This window comes from Aythya fuligula, chromosome 8 (genome assembly GCF_009819795.1).
Source record: "Aythya fuligula isolate bAytFul2 chromosome 8, bAytFul2.pri, whole genome shotgun sequence".
Lineage (NCBI taxonomy): Eukaryota > Metazoa > Chordata > Aves > Anseriformes > Anatidae > Aythya > Aythya fuligula.
In genome coordinates this window covers 9,132,533-9,152,721 of record NC_045566.1, presented here as the reverse complement: position 1 = coordinate 9,152,721, position 20,189 = coordinate 9,132,533, and the positions used below count along the sequence as shown (strand labels likewise).

Here is a 20,189-nt window from a genome sequence, read left to right as displayed (position 1 = left end):
CTTGGGCTCTCCTCCTGTGTTTGCAAATTGTCAAGGCACGGGCTTTATTCTGGAGGCTCTCCCCCTGCTCAGGGAGGTTGGCATAACAGCAGGACGCAATTTGGTTGTGCACCTTCACTGATTGCTGCTGAAAGGCTGAGGGTTATTTATTTATTTATTTTCCCCCAAGGTCTGCTCTTACAGCCTTGGGTATAAATTTCTTTCCATTTATTTGTCAAAGGCTCTGCTCTTGTGCTGTGTTTGGGCTGTCAGCGGTTGCCTTGAACATTTAGGTCAATCACAGATATTATTTCTGTCTCTGGTGCTGGCAGCTTCTTATCCTGGGCCTTCAGCTTTGTGTCTTGCCTATAAATAAAACACCATTCATTCGCAGCAGAGGGGGAAGAAACAGCAATGAGCTCAAAGTGCTGGTTTCCCAGGGAAGGGTGCTCATTTCAGATATCTCGACCCCTTAACGAATTATCAAACCCCATATTAAGCATCCCTGTTGCTTTAATAGGAACCTTGGAGAGAATTAGGGGGTTAAAAAATAGGCATCAGAGCTGCAGTGTGCACAAGTGTAGAGCGTGTATTTGCCGTGCATGTTTGGGCACTACATGGCAGGGGCTTGCACCTGGTGAATGAGGGAGGCAAAGCCGGAGCCTGAGGAGTGCAGAAACAACTGCATTTGCTCTGCTCCCTGCAGGTGCTGTTTAACACAAGGCTGATGTTCCTGAAGGCACTGAGCCCCCAGAAGTCTCACTACTCTAAAGACCTCAGGACTGTGGTTCAGGTCAGTGAATGCCCTTAGTGTTGGCAAATAGCAGTACTCTGGCCTGGTCCGCCAAAAGTCTGCTGAGACTTTTCCTCTGCAGCTAAGCATTTTGACATTAAACCAATAACAACGATAACTTTTACATATAACTACTAAACTGGAGTGATTTCCAGTGGAAGCAAGGTTGCTCAGCTCAGATATTTTTGAAGAAGCCTTGCTCTTTAGAGGCAATAAATAGATGGTAGTAAATAGATGGTAATTTGGGGTCCCATCATTCTGCAGCCAATTGTTCTCGGGGGGCCGAAGGATGCAGATGCCTCCTCTGACAGTCTACACTTGCACTGGTAAGTAGAAAAGGATGCTTTTTTGTAATCATTCTGCGTACAAACAAATTTGAAATATTGACTAGGGAAGGGAATTGGGAAAAACCTGCAAAAACTGCTAAAATACACATCAGGCAGGCTTCTATCACCACATTTTATTTGTACCCTAGAGCAGTAATGATTATAAGCTCTAGGTCTTTGTTTAATCTCTTACTTCCTTATGAGTGCATGCATATTGTTTTGTCATTTAATGGAGTCATTTTGCAAAGTGGATCTGGGGTATTTTCACAGAGGGTTTACATTGCACATGATTGACTGAGCTGATTCCATTCCAGACACTCACGTATCCCCCTGCTGCATAAATTGGAGCTGAGCACTCTTTATTTCCTTGCAAGGGAAATGAGCTCTGACGAATGGGGATGAGCTGAATATCACATTATTTGGGGGCTGAGGGAAGGGAGGGGGGCAAGAGAAGACATTTCTCTGGATTCGTGTGGTTCTGTCTCTTCTCACCATTTTTCTCCCCATGCAGGAATACTTCTTGTCTCCATTAAAATAATCTCCCAGACACCTGGCAGTTAGTTATTATATTAAGAGATGATGGACTGCAATGTTTGTAAAAAAAATGAAAATCTTCTGCTTTTTAAATTTCTAACCATGGTGGTGAAGTATGGGCCAAATTTTGGCAGGTGAGATCCTGGGGAGCTGCTGGCAAGGGCAAAGCATCCACTGGGCTGGTCCTGCAGCCTCCCTGCATCCCTGGTGCTCCTCAAGTTTTGCCTGGGCCAGCATGCCCCAACCAAACCCACAATGGGCTCTGGCTTGCCATACAGACACAGATTTTCCTACTGACTGATGCTAAATCCATCACTGCGAGCCCCGGCTCTTTGTAACCAGGTTGTTCCCCCAAGTAATTAGTCCATATTTAATCATTGTCAAATATAAAAGGCAGGGACACATTGCAGTCATCCTCGCAAATCATCTTTTGTCCAGATGGCCCACAGAGTACACTGGAAACCTCATTAACAGATTGTGTCAATTAATTACCTGGTCCGGGAATCACTTCTGTGGCTGCTGAGAGCAGCTGCCTGCAGAGCAGAGCAGGGGCCAGGGGCGGCAGTGCTGGACATCGCTGGTGGCTTTTGGGGTGAAACTTTTCAATTTGTAATTTTTTTTTTTTTTTTTTTTTTTTGAGGGAAGTGTCAGTATTTCTGTTAAAAGATTTTTCCTCTTTCTAACCCCAGTCTGGCACCACTTGGGTTGAAATGGGTTGGCTTTCCAGCATGCCAGCAGCAGGGAGCAGCTTTCTCATGGCCTCAGACTTACCCCCATCTGTGCAAAACTGCATTATTATTATTTTTTTCTTACCTCAAAGTAAGCAGATTAAAAGACAATTTTTTTTCTCAGTCTAAAACTTAGCAGCTATTGATAAATCGGTAATGAATTTGTACTCGAGGCTATTAATTGCCTTGCAGATGTTTAGCCATAGGATTCCAGTGCAGAAGGGGATCAATAGATGTTGAGATTAAATTATCCGACTGTTTCAAACCCCAAATAATCACTGCCTGAGCTTGTTTAGTTTGGGCCCGAGACAAAAGTCAATTCCTTCCCTGTGGACATTTCTATAAAGTACAGTTGACATAAGAAATGATGAGACTCTGGAAAACGAGATTGAGCCATAAATATTCAGCTCTGCAGTGGATCCGAGAATAATAATTTAACTTTCTCTAATGCGCAGCTCTCAGAACGCTTAACAAACCCCCTATTCTTGGCAATCCTCAGCTGTTTAACAATTCAGAGCCTCTAATCCATAACTTGGGAGGGAAAAATGAAGATTTGGTTCGAATAAACCCCTAGCTGATAGAGTTAGAAGAGCTTCACTGTGGCATTTGCAATCAGCTGAAAAGAACAGAAAAGGCTGGAGACGAGTGCTCTGCCTGGAGGTATCTATAGCTACCCCGGATAAGCTCCCTGCCACTTTTTGCCTGCTTATACTTTACTATTTCCTAGCACGAGCATGCTCCCACTGGCATTTTCCCCCTCTTCCTTCTCACCTGAGCCTTTCTTGGCTCTTTTCAGCCCAAAATAAGGCACAGCTGCCCTCACCTGCTGCTTCAGTGGGCAGGGTGGGACCTTCCCCATCCAGCTGCTGACAGAGGGGCACGTGGCACCCATTGCCTGTGCAGCTCTGTGCAGAACCCACATGTGGTTTTTCACCCAAATGAGGCAAATTTCCACCCAGGAGACCTGCCCTGTGTGCACAGTGGGGAGGGTCCCGTGGCAAACCCCTAGCAGGAGCAGGGCTTGGAGGCAGCTCTCCTCCTCTCCCAAAACTGCTCCTTGGCCGTGGTTCTCTGCTGTTTCACAGCTGTATCCCTGCCCCTTGTAGGGATAACGTGTTGGGGGCTCTCTGCTGAGCTCCCTCCCAGTCTTCCCAGCACCTCTTCCCTCCACTCCTCGCTGGTAAGGGCTCGGGAGTTGTTATAGCAACCTCGGCGTGGTTAAGTCTCTAGAGGAAAGGTTTATAGGGAGAGGCAATATCTTTTATTAGACTGGCTGATCCAGCTGAAAGAGAAAAAGGAAAAAATAATAATAATAAGTGTGTGAGAGAGCAGCTCTGGCTTGCTGCTGGTCCCCAGAGCTCTGGGCAGGGGAGAAGGAGGCAGATACAGAGGACAGAAGGGGACACCTGGGGACATGCCCAAGCACAGCTGGTGGCAAAAATTTGGGCTTTTCAGGGGAAAAGCAGCAATTTGGTGGGAAATTAGCCCTGTGTTCAGTGCTGGCTCTTCCTGTCAAACACCAACATTTTGCTGCTTTGCCCTCATTGGGAGAGCAGCCACAGCAGCATCAGAGCATCCATCCTTCTGTCCATCTGTTCATCCATCCATCCAGTCCTCTCTGTGTACCCTGTCCACCTGACCTATCAAAGGCAGTGGAAAACACTCCAGAGAAGCCATCAGCATGACAGTCCCTCAGTCACCTTATTTCCAGGCTTCTGGAAATCCCCAGCCTTGATCCTGACCCCAACCCCTCTCCTGTGCCCACTGCCTCTTCCCCAGCACACCTCCAGCAGCACCCAGTATCTCCTTGTCCCGGTCCCACCTGGCAGCTCCTGTTTGCTCAGGGTCGGATCTCTGGCACCCATCAAGCACAAACTGCTTGTTTCAGGCCCCTCCTCACTCAGGCAGACTGCACTCCTGATGTTTGCACACCTCCATCAGTCATCGTGGTGTTCTGGATAAAGCCCACCTCCTAACACAAAGCTGGGATTCACCTGGGCAGTGGGTCCTTGCTGGGAAGTCTGTGATGCAGACTGTCAGCTTTCAGTTACATTTATGGCTTGATGACGATTTTATACAAACACATAGCTTGGGGCATAAAGCTCTGCACGCACTGATGTAAAAGCTCTTGTCTTTCTGCCTGGCATTTCCAATCTCCATCAGTGCCCGAGTGGAAAGTCACCTTTCATTCTGCGTATTCTTTTCTGTTTAACCAGGCCTTTGTAACCTGCTGAACAGAAAAAAAACAGATCAGGCAGTAACTCACAGCCTGTCTGCTGAAGGATACACAAATTCATAAAAAAGAAGTAGATGGATCCTGTATTAACCAGACAGCTCTGGGGAGGGCCAGCCTGTCTGCACGGGGACGTGCTTGCACAGGGCCCAACGGCATGAGGTGGGATGGAGACAGCCCCTCCAAGCCAAAACTGAGATATACAGGAAGGTGGTCAATTTATTTATTCATTTATTTATTTTGCCAGAAGAGGGGAAGTTGCATAAGTTTAGCTGAGGCAGTGCAAGTCTTCCTCTCTTTTAATAGCTGTTCGCAGAAAATCACAGGCATCTTCTACTTCTTTGTAAGAAGTGAAACCACCAGCATCCTTCCACGTGTGCATTGAGCAGAAATACCAGAAGAGGCCAAGGGGACAGAGGGGCTGCTGCCCCCAGGTAAGTCTCCAAGAGTCAGAGAGGACAGGAGCAGCATGGATGGGTACATTAGGGTATCTCAGCACCATAAAACAGGCTGGAAGAGATGTCAGGACAGCCCCCATGAGTTAGAGGCTCAGCCCTTGGTAGCCACTGAAGAGCTTTCTGAGGCATCAAGATCTTTCCTCTTAGTCATGGGAACTGAAGGGAGGATGACATTATATCCTGAGGGGAAGGTAGCACTTTCTCAGCATGCATCTCCTCCTCCTCCCACATGCTGCTGCCCGCAGGATGTATGGCACTGCCCTGTGCTGCTGCCATCTAATAGGATCAAGCTGCCTCTGATTACATCCAGGGAGCTGATAAACAGCGTGGCTGAAAGCCACTCGCCCATTACGACCCAAGTGGCTCTTGCTGCAGGGAGTTAATTAGAGCCAAGAATATAGAGATTTTTTATTTTTATTTTTTATTTATTTATTTTTTGCTGCTGTGGAACTTGCCTTCTGGGGGAGCTGGAGGCATCAGTCTGAGCAGAAACAATCCCAGGAGCCTGTACAGATCTGTTGCCCTTTAGGAGTACAGTTACTAATGCAGTACCAATAAGCTGTGAAGCTGAAATGGGAAGCCCAATTCAGAGCCTGTCCAGAAATTTTCACTTAAGCTGGCCCTGTTAGAGTATGTTGGCTCCTTGGCACTAATATTTTGGCAGAAGTTCATGGTTTCAACTACTTTTTTTTTTTTTTTTTTTTTTTTTTTTTTCCTGCAAGAGTTTCAGTGGTGTTTTTTTCAGCAAGGGCTGAAGAGGCAGAAGAAACTACAAGAGTCCATCACAGGGAATATACACATCCCCTGGAAGCTGGGAGCAAAGGATCTTGAAATTAGCAGACCAAAGAAGCAAACCTGTATCTCTTCCTACTCACGGACTGCTAACCTTTGTTATTTTGAAGTCAGCCTCTGAGTTTCTTCTTTTTTTATTTGTTGGTGCAGCCGGGGTATGATCAGCCCCAGGTTAGCCCATCTGTGAATAAAGGGACAAGCTGAATCTCAGAGATAGGCAGACACTAAATGATAGCTGTGTCCCACAGGGACAGAGTTATACAGACCTTAAGGGTGCTTTACCCACCCTGCTTAGTACAGCAGCCAAAGTGAGCAGTGCACCCTCAAGACTGCTCTTTTTTCTCATTGCTACCTCCTAATTTCCACCTTCTGGAGCAGCGAACGGTCTTTGTGGAAATAGATTCAAGCCCATAAGCCTTAAACAAGGTTCTGGAGCGAGGGGAATTAATTGGAAAATGATTGAAGGCTATTAGAGGGCTTTGCGTGACTTTGTTTAAGGGTGGAAGGCTGCAAATGGCAGGCAGAGCCCTTAAGCCTCCTCCTTCCACCTGTCCAGCAGCAGAAGCTCCCCCTGATTTTGCCTCCTGGCCCCACAAAGCAGGCTTGGGGAGGGCTGGAGGGCTGTGTCACCCGTCGGGGTGCTGCCTGCCACCTCTGCTCCCATGGGATGGGCATCGCTTCCATCTGTCGTGCTATCACTCCTGGCAGGGTACAGATGAACCTCGATCCCGTCACCGCCGCCCTCCTCCAGTGCTGCCTCACGGAGCGTAAAAGAAGAGGAATCTCTGCCCTTATCACTGCAGGCTCTGCTCTTTTACCGACAGAGATCCGTGCCTGCAAAATGCCAAGCGGTCGCGTCAGGTCCCCTGGCCCGCCCAGAGCTGCACTGGCTCTGCAGGGCCTGTAATTGCTGTTCCAGGCAGCTGCTGCCCTAAGATGGGAGCACTGACTCCCTTCTCCCACCCCATTGCTGCTTATTACTGCTCAGGCTCTCAGGCCCCAGCTCCCTGCCCTTTTCCCATGTCACAAAACCCCAGGGGCCTACATCCGGAGGGCTCTTAAAACCACGGGGATGTGGGGAGGACGAGGTGAGCCCCTGGCACTCTTCCTCCACTTGCACTTAGGTATTTCAGGGGGATAACGAGGCAAAATACCTCACCCCAGCCACTCTTTCTCCCTTTCTCTCCCGGTGAATGCACTTTGCACCTGCTCATTAGCGAACGTGCTCCATCCGCATCGACCTGGGCTGCTGCGGAGCTGCTCCTCGGCTGCCTGCTCAGCGCCAGAGCCTGGTTAATAATTACGGCTGTGACTCACCCCGCTCCATGCTGCTGGAGCGCCATTAAGGGAATTGACAGCACAAATAACAGAAGCATTAAGCCTAATGACAGCGCGAGCCTTAGCCCTGCTCAAGTGCTGCTGGTGTCAAGGGAGAGGAGCCTTTCTCTTTGGCAATTGTCCCTCCCGGGGGGCATCTCTTGCCCTGCCCCGCAGGGAAAAGGGAGCCTGGGGTTTCTTTGGGATGTGACAGCTCTGGTGTGATGCACACACACTTCTCTGTGTGCCACCTGTGCAGCAAATCACCCACATTTCAGAATATCCCCGTTCCAGATTTGCAAACCCTCAGTATCCATGGCTTCAGCATGCTCCTGCAGCCCCACACCAGAAAGTTGCTGTCTTCCTCCCAGCCTCCTCCTCTAACTTTCCTGAATCATCCAGAAATGTCTCATTTTTGACCCACTTCCCTGGGTTTCCTTTGCTCTTGCGCAGTGCCAGAGGGATGCCCAGCCCCTCGCTGATGATGGATGCCAACTGCCCCCTCTGAGTGCTGCTGTCTCCAGCACAGTCATGTTCAAGTATGGCCCAAACCCTTTGAATTGGTTTTCCCCGGTGGCTGCACTCACCTTCCAGGTGGCAGAGGTTTGCCCCAAAAATCTATGGCCAGATCTTCTCCCCACCAAAAATCCGTGGCCAGACCTGATGAGCAGCGTTTGGCTGTCATTCAACTGCAGCACACCAAAATTCCACCAGCAAGGTATTTCACATGAATTTCTGCCAATTTATGCTCATTTTTTCACTGATTTTTAGTTCTTGGGACTGGGTTTAATATTTCGTAAATTAGCTATAAACAACATACCTAAGAGTCATGAAGCAATGTAGATGAACAGAACGCCACAAAGCACCTGATAGCTTTCACCTGACTTGGGTTCGGCATAGCTATCCCTGCTATTATCTCCCCAAAGCCAAACTTTCCCCGAAATAGCCATTTCTTTTTCTTTTAAAAGGGAAATTCAATTTATCTTCTCTTTTTTTTCAGCCAATCCCTCCTCCTTGCCTTCATTGCCACAAATTCCCTAATCTTGTTATTCTTGGGTGTTGGAAGAGAGTAATCATCTCAGCCATGAAATCGAAGACAACAGCAGCACTTCCAGGGAGGTGACTTCAGTCAGAGGAATTAATTCTCCCGGCAGACAGCTCCTCTTTAGAACAAATGCAAGTTTAAGACTCAAAGTCATGTTTTTAATGAGGCTGCATGAAAATATACGTGGCTCGGAGCTCTGGGGAAATTCAGTGTTGTGCCGGAGAAATGCATCACGCCAGGAAAACAAAACGAGCACGATTGTTTCTCAGTCTCCTGCAGAGAGAGCTCGTCCCTGCTTCCCTTCCCAGCACCTCGGGGACCGCTGACCTGAACGAGGGGCTCCGCAGGCTTTGATTGAGGGTTGGATGTGGCCCCCCAGCTGGATAAAGCACCGGCTGCTGGAGGAGGGAGAGGGGGGAACAGCTCCAGCATCATGTTTGCCCGGCTCAGCTGGCGATAAGGAGATAAACCACAGATCATCCCGATTTCTCATACCGAGATAACAAAGGAGGAGGATTTGTCTCCAAGAGAAGTGTCTTTTCTGCCTCATGTGCCAGCAAGAGAAATAATTTCCCTGACTTCATAGCAAACTTCGTCAGATATGCTTCTGGCACCAGGCCAGAGAGCTGCATGCAAAGCTCTGTTCTCCGGCACAGCAGGTTAACGCCAGAAACCCAGGCAAAGGTTTCAGCGGGAGAGACCCCCTGTGATGGCTTTGAAAGCGTGTACAGGTCCCTGGAGGCACAGGTTATTAAAAGCCCTGGTAGAGAGAGGTCTGGCTCTTGGAACCTGATGGGAGCAGGGGGTCTGGGAAGGGACCACAGCCCTAAAGCTGGCCTAGAAGTTTGGTCTCCACGTGGAGGCAGAGCCCAGCACTATCTTATTTTAGGTGTTGCCTAGAGGATTGGGTAGCAGAGAAATTCTCAAGTGTCTCGATCAGAAATTTCTTCTGGAACCTGGGCTATTTTTTGCCTGGCAAAAGCATCACAAGCCAGTGTCTTCTCAGGGCAGGCCAATTTCAAGAAATCATTTTTTTTTTTTCTGATGAAAATTTGCTCCCTGGAAAAACTCCTGGGGACTCTTTATATTCAAGGATGCCCTTAAAAAATGTAATCTGCCCTGCCAGCCCTGGCACCTTCTGTGCTCTGAGAATTCAAAGCCATGTCAGCGTGTGCGAGTCCCACGGCGAGAGGCTGACTGTGATTGCAAGTAGCAGGAGATCTGCTGATGGAAACGGCAAAATCTCCTCTCCACAGACATCATAAATTAGACTGAACAGAGCCGTGGAAACAAGCCTGTAAGGAACAATCCCCACCGACTAACCCCGATGGCCCAGCTGCCTTCTGCAGCCTGAGCCCTGGTCCCCTCCTCATTGAGGCTCTGCAGGGGTGGCAGTGGGGCAGTTGCCTGTGTCTTAGGGTCCCTCCCGTGGATGCTGACAGCTTCTGGCAGCTGGAGAAAAGCAGCCTTTCAGCCTCTAAGTTGAGCACATTTGCTATGGGCTCACCAAGGACTAATGGCATAAAAGCTCAGTTATGTATTTAAGAGGGACTTTGCACATGGAGGCTTCGCATTTTTATGGATATTTCTGCATTTTCATGGAGTTTTCTTCCCTCTTCCAATTCTTTCCCAGGGAAAAATGTCCTACTTCTTGCCCAAGAGGGATCTGGCAGGTTTGTAAGTTTTCTGTGGGCTCCTGGAAATCTGCTACAAATATAAAATATTTTGGGGGTAGAAATTGTCTGGAGGTATCTCAGTGTGAAGACATCACTGGCACAAGGATAACAGGGAATAAACTAGTCATGAATAAATTGGAGTTGGACTCAATGATTCTTGTGGGTCCCTTCCAACTCAGGATATTCTGTGATTCTATAAACTTGGGCTGAGAACCAGAAAAGCTAGTTAGATTCCATGTTACATTTCTGCTTTATTCTTCCAGGTGGAGAGAGAAGCTCACAGTTGGGGTTGGTGCTGGGCAGGTGCTGCAGCAGGAACAGGCTGGGGGCAGGTTCAGGAGAGCAGCAGCAGCAGGTCAGCAAACCCCCCTCTGTGCTTTTCTCTCTGCTCCTACTTGTAAAAGAGAAAAGCCCTTCTGGGAAGTTCTTTCCAAAGGCCAAAAGAAATCCTTCCTGAAGGGAGCGGGTTCTCATTTTACACACGCTGGCAGTGCAGCCTTCTTAGCCAGTTCATTTCTCAGGTCTTTAACCAGCCAGCCTGCCTGGCATGGAGAGATTCCCTCTCATTTCAGATCACTTGGCTGCACTTTGGAGAGAAGCCCTTTGACAGGGCGCATTTGCAAGGCTTTCAAATCCTCTTTATTCTTGCTGTGCTCTCTCCTTGCCTCATCTCCAAAAGACCACGCTGGGCTAAGCCCAGGAGGAGCCCAGAAAGGTGATGGCACCAGCCCTACACCCAGACGTGCACAGATGCAGCTTCCACCCCTTCCCACACCGCAAACAAAACACCTCCCGTATCCAGAATGGGAGAGGATCAGCTCAAATAACCTGGCCCCTTTTCCACAGCCAGAGAAGCTGAATTCAGAACAGGTAACATGAACTTTTAGGGATACTTTTTCCTTGAAGGTAATTGTGCTGGCTAGAAAATCAAGCAGGTGAGTGTGGAGCATGAGGCCAAATGAACGCATCCGGTTGTGGGGAACACACACACAGTCCTGGGGAAAGGGAGTATGCAGTGGTAGACTAAAAGAGCAGCCAGGCCCAATGCTCACTGAGTGCAATTCTTTTAATGGGTCTGCCTTTTCTAAATTCCACATTGCACACACATAAATACTGATTTAAAAAAAAAAAAAAAAAAAAAGAGAGAAGAAGACTCACACACCAGAAACTGACTCGGAGCACAAGAAACGCTCCTCGTTTCAAGACACAAGAAGAAGGCACAAGATTCACAATAACATCAGTCACAGCCCATCATGGAGGCAGACAGACAGACAGACATGGAAATCCCAAAAGACAGAAAAAGGAAAAAGCAGGGCAGTTATGCTTCAGGAGGAAGGTAGCAGATGTTCCTGCACCGGTCAGGGTCACAGCTCGGCATAGAGACCCACCACACCAGGGCATCACCGTCCTGCTGGTCCTATGCCTCTGCTCGCCCGGGCGCTGTCTCTGCTTCTTGGTGTCCCCTGGGTCCCAAGGGTGTCAGGTCCCAGTGCAACACCAGAATTAAGGAGGCCTGCATGTGCAGCATGGCATGTGCCAGGTCCCAGGGCTGTCTGATGCCACAGTGCAAGGGAGAATCGCTCTGAGCTCCTAGCTGGCCCTCCGTGTCCTGCATCTGCCCCTGTTCCTGCCAAAGGAGCCTTGTGTTGTATTGTCATTGCATGATCCATCACTGGTAGCGTTTCATGGTGTAGTTGTCACAAGGAGTCACTCCAGCACATATACTCCAGACTTGGTTTTCAAGCCTTTGGTGAGCAGACGGTTAATTTGTACGGTTACCACTCAATTTTACTATTTTTTTTGCCTCCAAGTGCTCAAAGAAAAGTGCTGCAACACCTGTATTCACACAGGCAATGCCTCCAAAGGACTTCCACAGTGTTGTGAGCTATTCCAAAAGGCTGGTGAGCCAGCAGCTGGGAGCCAAACACAGAGCAGCAACCTGTTCCATTTAATTGCTAGCGCAATCACCAGCAGGCAAAAATCACGGGAGCCTTTTGTTCAGTACAGCAGTTCCCACGTGCCAAAGGGGAGCTGGTGCTGGAAGCGGAGATCGCCCATGAAAATGAGCTCTAAAGGGGATCACAAAGAGATCAGATCAGACAGACCTGTCCACCTTCAAGCAGCCTCCAAATTCAGGTGTGCTGATACGAGCCCTGCTGTTTGGCAATGTGCTCAGCTTCAAAGCGGCTCTGTGGAGCTGGGAGCAGTTATTTTCCCTCCTGCACAGGCAGGCAGCCGAGCAGCAGTATGATTAAACCACTTGCCCAGGACCTGGAGGCTGTAGCATAGATGTGAACCCACATCTTCCAGAGACAAGTCCCTCTCCTGGGCTTGCCCCTGCCCCTTCCAGCCAGCAGGGCAGCCCTGCTAAAATCACTCTGGTGTCACAAGTCAGTCTCCAGTATAGAAGCAGCTGCTCAAGGCAGCAAACTGTTGCAGCATTCAAGCCAGAGTTTTTCTTCCCTCTCATCAAGGCATGAAATTCAACCTCATCCTCCCCAAGCCCATGAAGGGGACATCAGCTCCCCAGACAACGAGGACACTCCGTGCATGGCCTGTACAGCAGCGTGGCTCTTCTGGCCATCCCCTCCGTGTCCCCAGGTGCCATCCCTTAATCCCACACATCAGCCATCTCCCCTTCATCCCTCACACCTCTCCATATACCTGCTGGTTAAAGCCTCAGGGCTGAATGGGGTGCTGGCCAAGCTGGGAAGCATTACCTCCCTCTGTCTACAGGAGATGTGAAGTACCACAGGAAATAGATGACAGAAAGAAACATGACAAAGACCCCAGAAAACCTGAGTGGTGTGGGGAGGCACGGGCTGTTTGCTGGCCTTTCTAATTTGGGAGCTTTGGGGTATCGAGGAGAATTAGTAGGGTGCAGGCTGAAAATAAAACAAGGGCAGAGATGTTTACGGCCTCTCATTAAGCTGTACAACTCCATGCTGCAGGAGCACAAATGATAAAAGCTGACAGACACTCAAGAAGTAAAAGAAGAAAAAAAAAAATCAATTCAGGGCTACTAAACACAGGCACCACTTCCAGCTCAGGAAGCTTCCGAGTGTCTTGGTTGGAGGCTGGGAGGGCAGTCTGGACAAGCAATATCTGTGTTTTATCCTGGTGCCTTTGCCTTGAACAGCTCTTTAGGAATTCTCTTCTGCAAACTCATCCCATTGCTCCGCAAGCCCAGGAGCACCCTTAGCAGCTGGTTTCCTGCAGCAAGGAGTTCCATACTGACTGCCCACTGTGCAGTGGGTCTGACTGGCACCTCAGGAAAGGAGATAGTCAGCACCTTCCAGCACAGATATACTGAAGCCCATACAATTATTAGTCCCCTGCCCCAAGCTGATGTGTCCCAGGCCAGCCTTCCATAAGATGATGGAAAGGAAGATGCCTCCCCGCAGCACTCAGGATGTAATCATTGCCCAAAGATTTCATTTTCAGACTCTCCCAGCCTCCAGTTACCCCGGGAGCTTGTCCCCAAGAATTTGGTCCTGCTGACCTCCCAGTATACACACTGCACTGAGCAGCACCACTGCAGCCCAGCACGACTAAAACTAGAGGAAAATGCCAGTGCTAATTGTGATCCCTGTGATTCATCGTCTCTTATCATGGATGGTAAAGTCACCCAACTCAAGGAGAAATGGGGCAAGGATTTTCAGAGGAGGGGAGATTGTTCCACACTGCTTTTTTCAACAGTAAACACAGATATTTTGTCCCTACTGCCAAAAAGCCTGGCTCTAAAATGCTGAAATCTTCTTGTGACTGAGTGGCAGCACGCTGTAATTTACTGCATTCCTGCTTCCATTACATTCAAGAATTGCTTCACTTCAGGAAAAAAAAAAAAAAAAAAAAGGAAAAAAGAGCTGTCATTTTTCAGCACCCTGTGTAGCCCCTCCTTCAGCCATCACGTTTCTACCTTCTGCTAGACAAATTAATTCATTCTCCTCATCCTCTCTGCTCCCCAAAAAGCTGTTTTTTTCCCCAATAACTTTTCAATTCGTCCTTTCACAGCAACATCATTAGCAATTTTCTTTGTGAAGCCAAGTGACGGGCACGCTCATTTCAGCAAAAATCCGGAGTTTTCCTGCTGTGGCATCCCTCTTCCTTAAATTGGTTCAGAGAAGCCTGCCTGCTGGCTTTCCACAAGCACCTCAGCCTCAGACTCCAGCTCACCTGTTGCAGCGTCTGGCTGGCTGCTGGTAAAAGCTCTGCCCGGGTTTAGGATGCGGCCAGGTCCCTGGGCAAGTTGAGCTGTATCGCCTCTCCTCCTGTCGTGTACTTGGCCACCGGCCCGTTGCCCTCCATGGTGAAGAGCTTGCAAGTCTTCGTGCTCTCGTGCACCGGCGTGGACTTCTTGGAGGAGATGGGGGAGTTGGTGGGGCTCAGCTGGACGGCGGTGGTGTCCTGCACTGTGTGCTCGCTCGTTTCAATTTCAAAGGCTGTGTTGCCGGGTTTGATGAGACCAATGTTGGATCCTGGCTTGGATTTTCTGGCCCCGTGAGCCGGTGGCCTCCGGCTGCAGATGCAGCAGGCCCCGAAGAAGGTGAAGGCCACCACCAGCAAGATGGGCCCGATGATGATGGGGGGGTTGTTCACGGGGAGGAAGGTCCCGAACGCGAACGCTCCCACTAACGTGATGTTGATCCCTGCCAGCATGATGCAAAGTCCACACGCGCAGCAGAGAGCAGGGGAGGGGAGGCCCTGAGGTCGTGTCTTCTTCTGGATGGGTTTTTGGGTCAAAGAGGCGCTGCTCTTTTCGCTGAACATGTTGAGGCGAGTCTCAGAGGTCACTTCAGTCCTCGCAGGGCACACTCTGTGCTGAGAAGGCTGCTGCTGGTCTCCTGCTACCTTGAAATCCCTGGAGAAGAGAACAGCATGCGGCTGTTAGAGCAACAAACCAAAGGCACCTTTCTGCCACCACCCAAGGTGACCAGCATTGCCTCCAAGTCCGCTGGTACCAACAGCTAAGCAAAAATCCAGGCCTGCTCTCAAGTCTGGGCTCTCCCAGGCCTTGTTCACACGCAGACAGCTCAGGCTGGAGCACTGAGGTCAGTGCGTTCAATGCCTTCAGCCATCCAGATGTATGCAGCATGACTGAATCCGAGCAAGCAATGCCCTGGGGCCTAGACCTTGGCTCTGCCTCCAGCCTGAGCCCCAGCAGAGCAGTGCAGCTGTGTGGCTGAGCGGACAGACCCACATCATCAGCTCAGACAAGGTTCACACAGGCCTGGGACCTGCTGCCTACTTCTCTTGACTCCTCTCCACCCACTCTTCCCTTAAAACGCAGCCTCTTCAGCTGTATTTGTTGTCCATTCGGGCGGCAGCTGGTCTCACAGCGCTAGTCATGGCCCAGACAATATGGATCTCATACATCACACCACGCTGAGTGTGATCACAGGAGACCACGCAGAAGGGGCAAGGAAGCCTGTCTGCCTCAGCAGGTGTAAACCCAAACTTGTGCACAAGCAGACTGAGCTGGGAGAGATCCTGTGTGGGGACCTACCCTTTCCTATGACACACAGCCCTGGCCGACCAGAGCAGCTTGTCCATGGCTGAGGTTATTGGACATGATAGGAGCTGGCTTTTTGTTCACTGAACTTCACTGGGAAGCCAAATTGCCAGAAGCCAAATTGCCAGCAGTTTGCTGGTGATGCCTTTGATTTTACAGGCAGGAGAGCAATTCTCTCCCCAGCCTGACTGCAAACAGCAGCAGTCTGCTCTCTCGTACTCCCCTGCCTGGCTCCCTAGCTTCTTCCCGCTTCTGTTGTCAAATATTTCATAAGGGAAAAACGGATACCATGCAGATTTCTACTGAAAGAGCCAAAAATCACTGTTGTGCTATTAACACTGCAGCAACTAAATTAACATCCCTCACCCATCACCCTGAAACACGCCAGTGGGATCAGCCGGCCGTTTCCAACATGCTTCCCAGGGTATAAAATTTTCCCATACCTCCAGCTGAGGCAAAGCTCTCTCTGCTGCTCTCTCCAGTGTCACGTCTCATTGCCTTTGCTCGGGCTTTTGTTCAGACCTGAATGAAGTGCAGCAGTGAACTTCCAGTGAAGTTTCTGTTGAGTGAGACATCAGCTGGAGCTGACAGGCACGGATGCACTGAAGGATTCAATTCTTCCTCATCTGGGGATGTCTGTCTAGGGAAGCCTTTCTGCAGGCAAAGATTTTTTCAGAACAGACAATGTGCAGGAGAGAAAGGGCATTTTCTACATTAGCCGGGCTAACAATATGGATGTTTTTCCAGCAGTGTCCTTTTATTCTGCCTGGGAACCTTGGCACGCTGATGTGAGCTGGAGCCCCGATTCTGCTTCTTCCACCAGCCCTAGAACAGCAGCAAGACAGCTCCTGGTTAAACACACACAGGTTAAATCACATCACGGATTTTTTCTGTAAAGTTTGCTCCCTCCTCAGCTTCCACCCTGCAAGAATCCCCACTCCTGGGGAGCCAGGCAGCTATTGTGTGCCAAGCCCTAACAGGATGAACAAACACACCGGCTGCCTCTGCTCCTAGGCAAGCCAGAGACCAGAGGGCACGTTCCCTCTGAGATTTTCCAGAGGAGCTTCTACCCGGCACCCATCACATCTGTCACCTGCAATTACTCCAAGGGGACCATGCTGGGTTCTGGATGCTTTCAAGGCTGCAGTGATAACAGCCAGCACAGACCCTGGTAGCTTTTTCCCTGCCTGACACCACTCATGGTTATCACCAGGAGGGCAGGGGGGTTAAGCTGGGGTAAAATCCTTCCATACCAGGATGTAACAGGGGAGGACAAGGAGGCTTGTTCAGGCACCATTAGTGATAACAAATCAGGGCAGCCTGTCCCAAGGACAACTCACTCCAGCAGGTAAAAGAAAACCACATCTCCACTCTGGAAGGATAAATGACGTTATACAGCAGGGCTCTGGGTGGGTGCTGCTACCATTAGCTTTTCCCAGACATTCGTGAACATTTCCCAGAAGGAGAGAGGGGATCCTATCTACAGAAATAGGGCCGTTGCACATGCTGGAGAAGGATGGAGACCCTTCACCCCGCAGCTGGGCTGGCGCAGGCAGTGTTCCCTCCTCGGGTCAGCCTAGGACAGGCAGAGAGCTCTGGGGCTGTGCCAAGGGGTTGGCCAGGCACTGGCAACTACCTGCCTGCTGGCAGGGGATGAGGGAAGAAGGAAAGTTTGGAGATAAACTGCTGCAGTGGAAGCAGGGATGGGTAGCTTGCCAGAAGCCATCGCTCTAGGAGGCCCATTGGGATGGGCGTCTGGGAACACGTCAGTAGCAGCCTGCACAAAAGGTCAGAGACCAGAGCAGGCAGTGTGGGAAAAAAAAAGAAAAAGAAAAAATATATATATAAATAAAAATCTGGGCTTCTGGAGTTGCATTTGTGGTTGTCAAACCTGGATTCTGTAAGTTCAAAGAGCCAGTCCTAACACAAGAGCCATGACAGTCCAGAGCAGAGCTGTAAAAACGTGAATCCAAGCACTTGTACCATACACACTTGGGTGAGGAATAAAAGCACATGGGGGTGACTGAGGGACCAAGCCACCAGGCACACTGGATGGCATGAAAGAAAAGCACAGGGAGCCAAATCCCACTCATTGGTGTTACTTGTATGGAAACATACCCAGAACCATCACACAGAGCTAGTTGGAGTGGTCAGAAATAGAGGCAGGGGCTGAGATCTCAAACTGTGCAAGCAGTGCTGGGGCTTGTACATGGAAGGGATTCCAAAATTCTGGGAAACCAGAGGAAAAGGGGATGAGAAAGCCAGCAGAGCAGTAGAGGATGAAGCAAAAACCAGCTAAAGTCACAGGATGCCTTACACCGTCCTCTAAGCAATAAGACCCTCCACACAAAGCCCGTCCTTGTACTGATGGCCACATACAACAGAAGCATCTTAACTCTCCTGAAGCCTGTCATCTCCTAGAGCACGGGCTGATGCTGTGGGGAGAGGGGTCCCTCTCCATCCCCCTGCAGTCACAGGAATTCACGAGTGGGGGGCTGTTCCCACTGCTGATATCAGGCAGTTTTTACCTTCCTGCTTCCACTTTTACCAAGTTAACCAGCTCAAAAATGAGCAACTTTCTTTCCAGCCAAATTATCCTGTCCAGAATGACAAGTCTCCTTTCCATTAAGAGAGGGGAAAGTTTTCTTTGAGCTGCGTCAAACAGGTTCTTTTCTTATCAGCTAGAATCTAGGGTTTTTTTCTCCAAATGTTTCAGCTCGAAATGCATTAGTGTCAAGGGAAAAAAAAAAAAAAAAAAGAAAAAAAAAAAAGGAAAAAAAGCTGCATATCCAAGCCTGAGTAATGGAAATCCAGAGGACACAGTGATTCCTTCCAGGGGAATATTCACCCCTCTCTGTATTCTCAGGGGCCAAACAGAGACTTTTATTTCTAGCTCTGAGAGTTCCTAGATCTCCAAGGACGTGCTGACAGACTCGGCCAGCATTTTAGGAGCATCCCTTAAAGCCATGCCAGCAGCACCAGGATCACCCACCGCTAACCGCGCTTCCCTCGTAGTTGCAGAGAGGAGGATCGAGCTGTCACCCATCCACACCACCTCACCAGGGTAGAACCACCGAAATATTTGAAGCCCATCAGCAAGCCTCCTTCCCAGGGGTGCGACGGCACCACGGAAAAACCCCAGCGAGCAGCAATCGGCAACTGCAGCCAGACAGCTCCCACCACCCCAGCGCCCAGACAGCCTCTCATACAGAGCCGCAGGCAGTTTTTGGGGGAGAAACACCGGACTTTTCCCCGGGCAGAGCTCCGGGAAAGTCCCCGGCAGGGCCAGGGGGAGCTTGGATGCTTACCTGGGTTGGAGCCGGAGGGAGCGGGTGCCTCGGGTGTCCCCTGCAGCGGCGGCTCTGCGGTGCCCGAGGCTCTCACTTGCCTCCTTCCCTCTCCTCGGCAAACTTTCCTCGGGTGCCAGCAGAGTCCCCCGGAGGGCTCAGCAGGCTCCGGGCGAGCTCAGACACCTCCTCCCCTTTTCCCTCCTTCCCCTCGGAGGATGCTGTCCTCCTCCTCCTCCTCCTCTGGCGGGGCTCAGCCGCAGCATCGCATCCTCCCCTGCCTCCTCTTCCTCCCTGCGGCGGGCAGCGCCGCCCGGCAGGCTCGCAGCCTCTCCCCCCGCCTTCTTTTTTAGTCCTCCTTTTCTACTTCCAGGCTGCAGCTCCCGCCCCCTGGGGTGCCCGAGGCTCAGCAGCCCCTTCCCCGGCAGAGGAAGCCCCCGGGCGGCCTCCGCTAGGGGCAGCCCCGAGCCCCCCCCCCAGACCGCTGCGCAGAACAAAGCCGCGGTACCGGGGGTGGGAGGACAAAAAAGGGGGACACCCCCGGCCGGGAATTGGCCTCCGGGGGTGAGGAGCACGGGGGCAGGGGGCTCTGCTGGCAGGGTAGTGAGGGGCTGGGGGAGAGAGTTGGAAATGGAAGGAGAAAACAGCGCCCCGAGGGATGCTGGAGTAACTGGGGGGCGCTGAGACAGGACCTCCGAGGGATGGACGTGCTCAGGGTGTTAGAGCTGGAGAGTTCAGAAAAAAAGAAAAAAAATAAAAATAATAAGAAAAAAAAACTTAGATGTAAAGCTACCCCAGCAATCAAATCCCAGGTACGCTCAAAGGTGCTGCTGGCATCCCTATGAAAATTTTCCCTGATGCCAGACCCCGATGCAAGCACAGCCAAGCTCTTCGCTCCCACACTGAGCATCAGCCGCTGTCTGACAGCAGAGCTGGTGCCCGGAGGAAAGGACACAAGCTGCGAGCTGTGTGCCGAACAGAGTATAGGTCATCCTTCCTCGGCTTAGGCAGCGCAGACGCTCGCATGCCCTCATCTGCTCTCCATGGCCACACGGCTGTAACCAGCCGGGATGTTGCCAGCAACAACTCAACGGAGGCTCTTCTCTGGCTCACTGCAGAAGAATCCTATCCGGAGCAGGCTGGAGCTGATCGAACATGAATCATTCGCCCCTTTTTAAAATGATTGCTTTCATGCTCTCTAGAGAGAGAGGGAAAAAAGGTAGCACAGAGATGGAGAAAAACAAAGGTCAAAGGAGAAATCTCTGAAGAGGAATGAACACTTACTTCTCCTCTCTATTCTCCAGGCACTACTCCAGCCCGAACACTCAATACAGCAGCATCTTCTGCTGCAACATATTGCATTTCACCTCGCAGGTCAGCATAAAAATTCAGGCAAAAACCAAGCTTCCTCCTTAGCTACAGCAAACTAGAACATGGGCAAGAGGGCAGGAGGGTATCAGAAAAGCTTCTGAAAAGAAAGAACAGGCAAATCTCATTTCAAACCCTTCC

At 50.3% G+C, this 20,189-nt stretch overlaps 1 protein-coding gene across 2 annotated transcripts in view; it reads right to left on the bottom strand.

Moving 5' to 3' along the window:
- TMEM275 (transmembrane protein 275) overlaps nt 1-18,985 on the bottom strand; it is a 29,343-nt gene extending 10,358 nt beyond the window's left edge. The window contains exons 1-3 of one of the 2 annotated variants that reach the window (XM_032192789.1): nt 18,702-18,985; nt 15,837-16,218; nt 14,058-14,742 (exon numbers count right to left, since the gene is read on the bottom strand). In XM_032192789.1, the coding sequence (XP_032048680.1) occupies nt 14,103-14,651 (549 nt within the window). In that variant the 5' untranslated portion in view covers nt 14,652-14,742; nt 15,837-16,218; nt 18,702-18,985 and the 3' untranslated portion in view covers nt 14,058-14,102. Of the gene's footprint in view, nt 1-13,711; nt 14,743-15,836; nt 16,219-18,701 lie in introns of those variants that run through there. The other variant, XM_032192788.1, reaches the window with a different exon arrangement.
- Between the last annotated feature and the right edge of the window lie 1,204 nt (nt 18,986-20,189).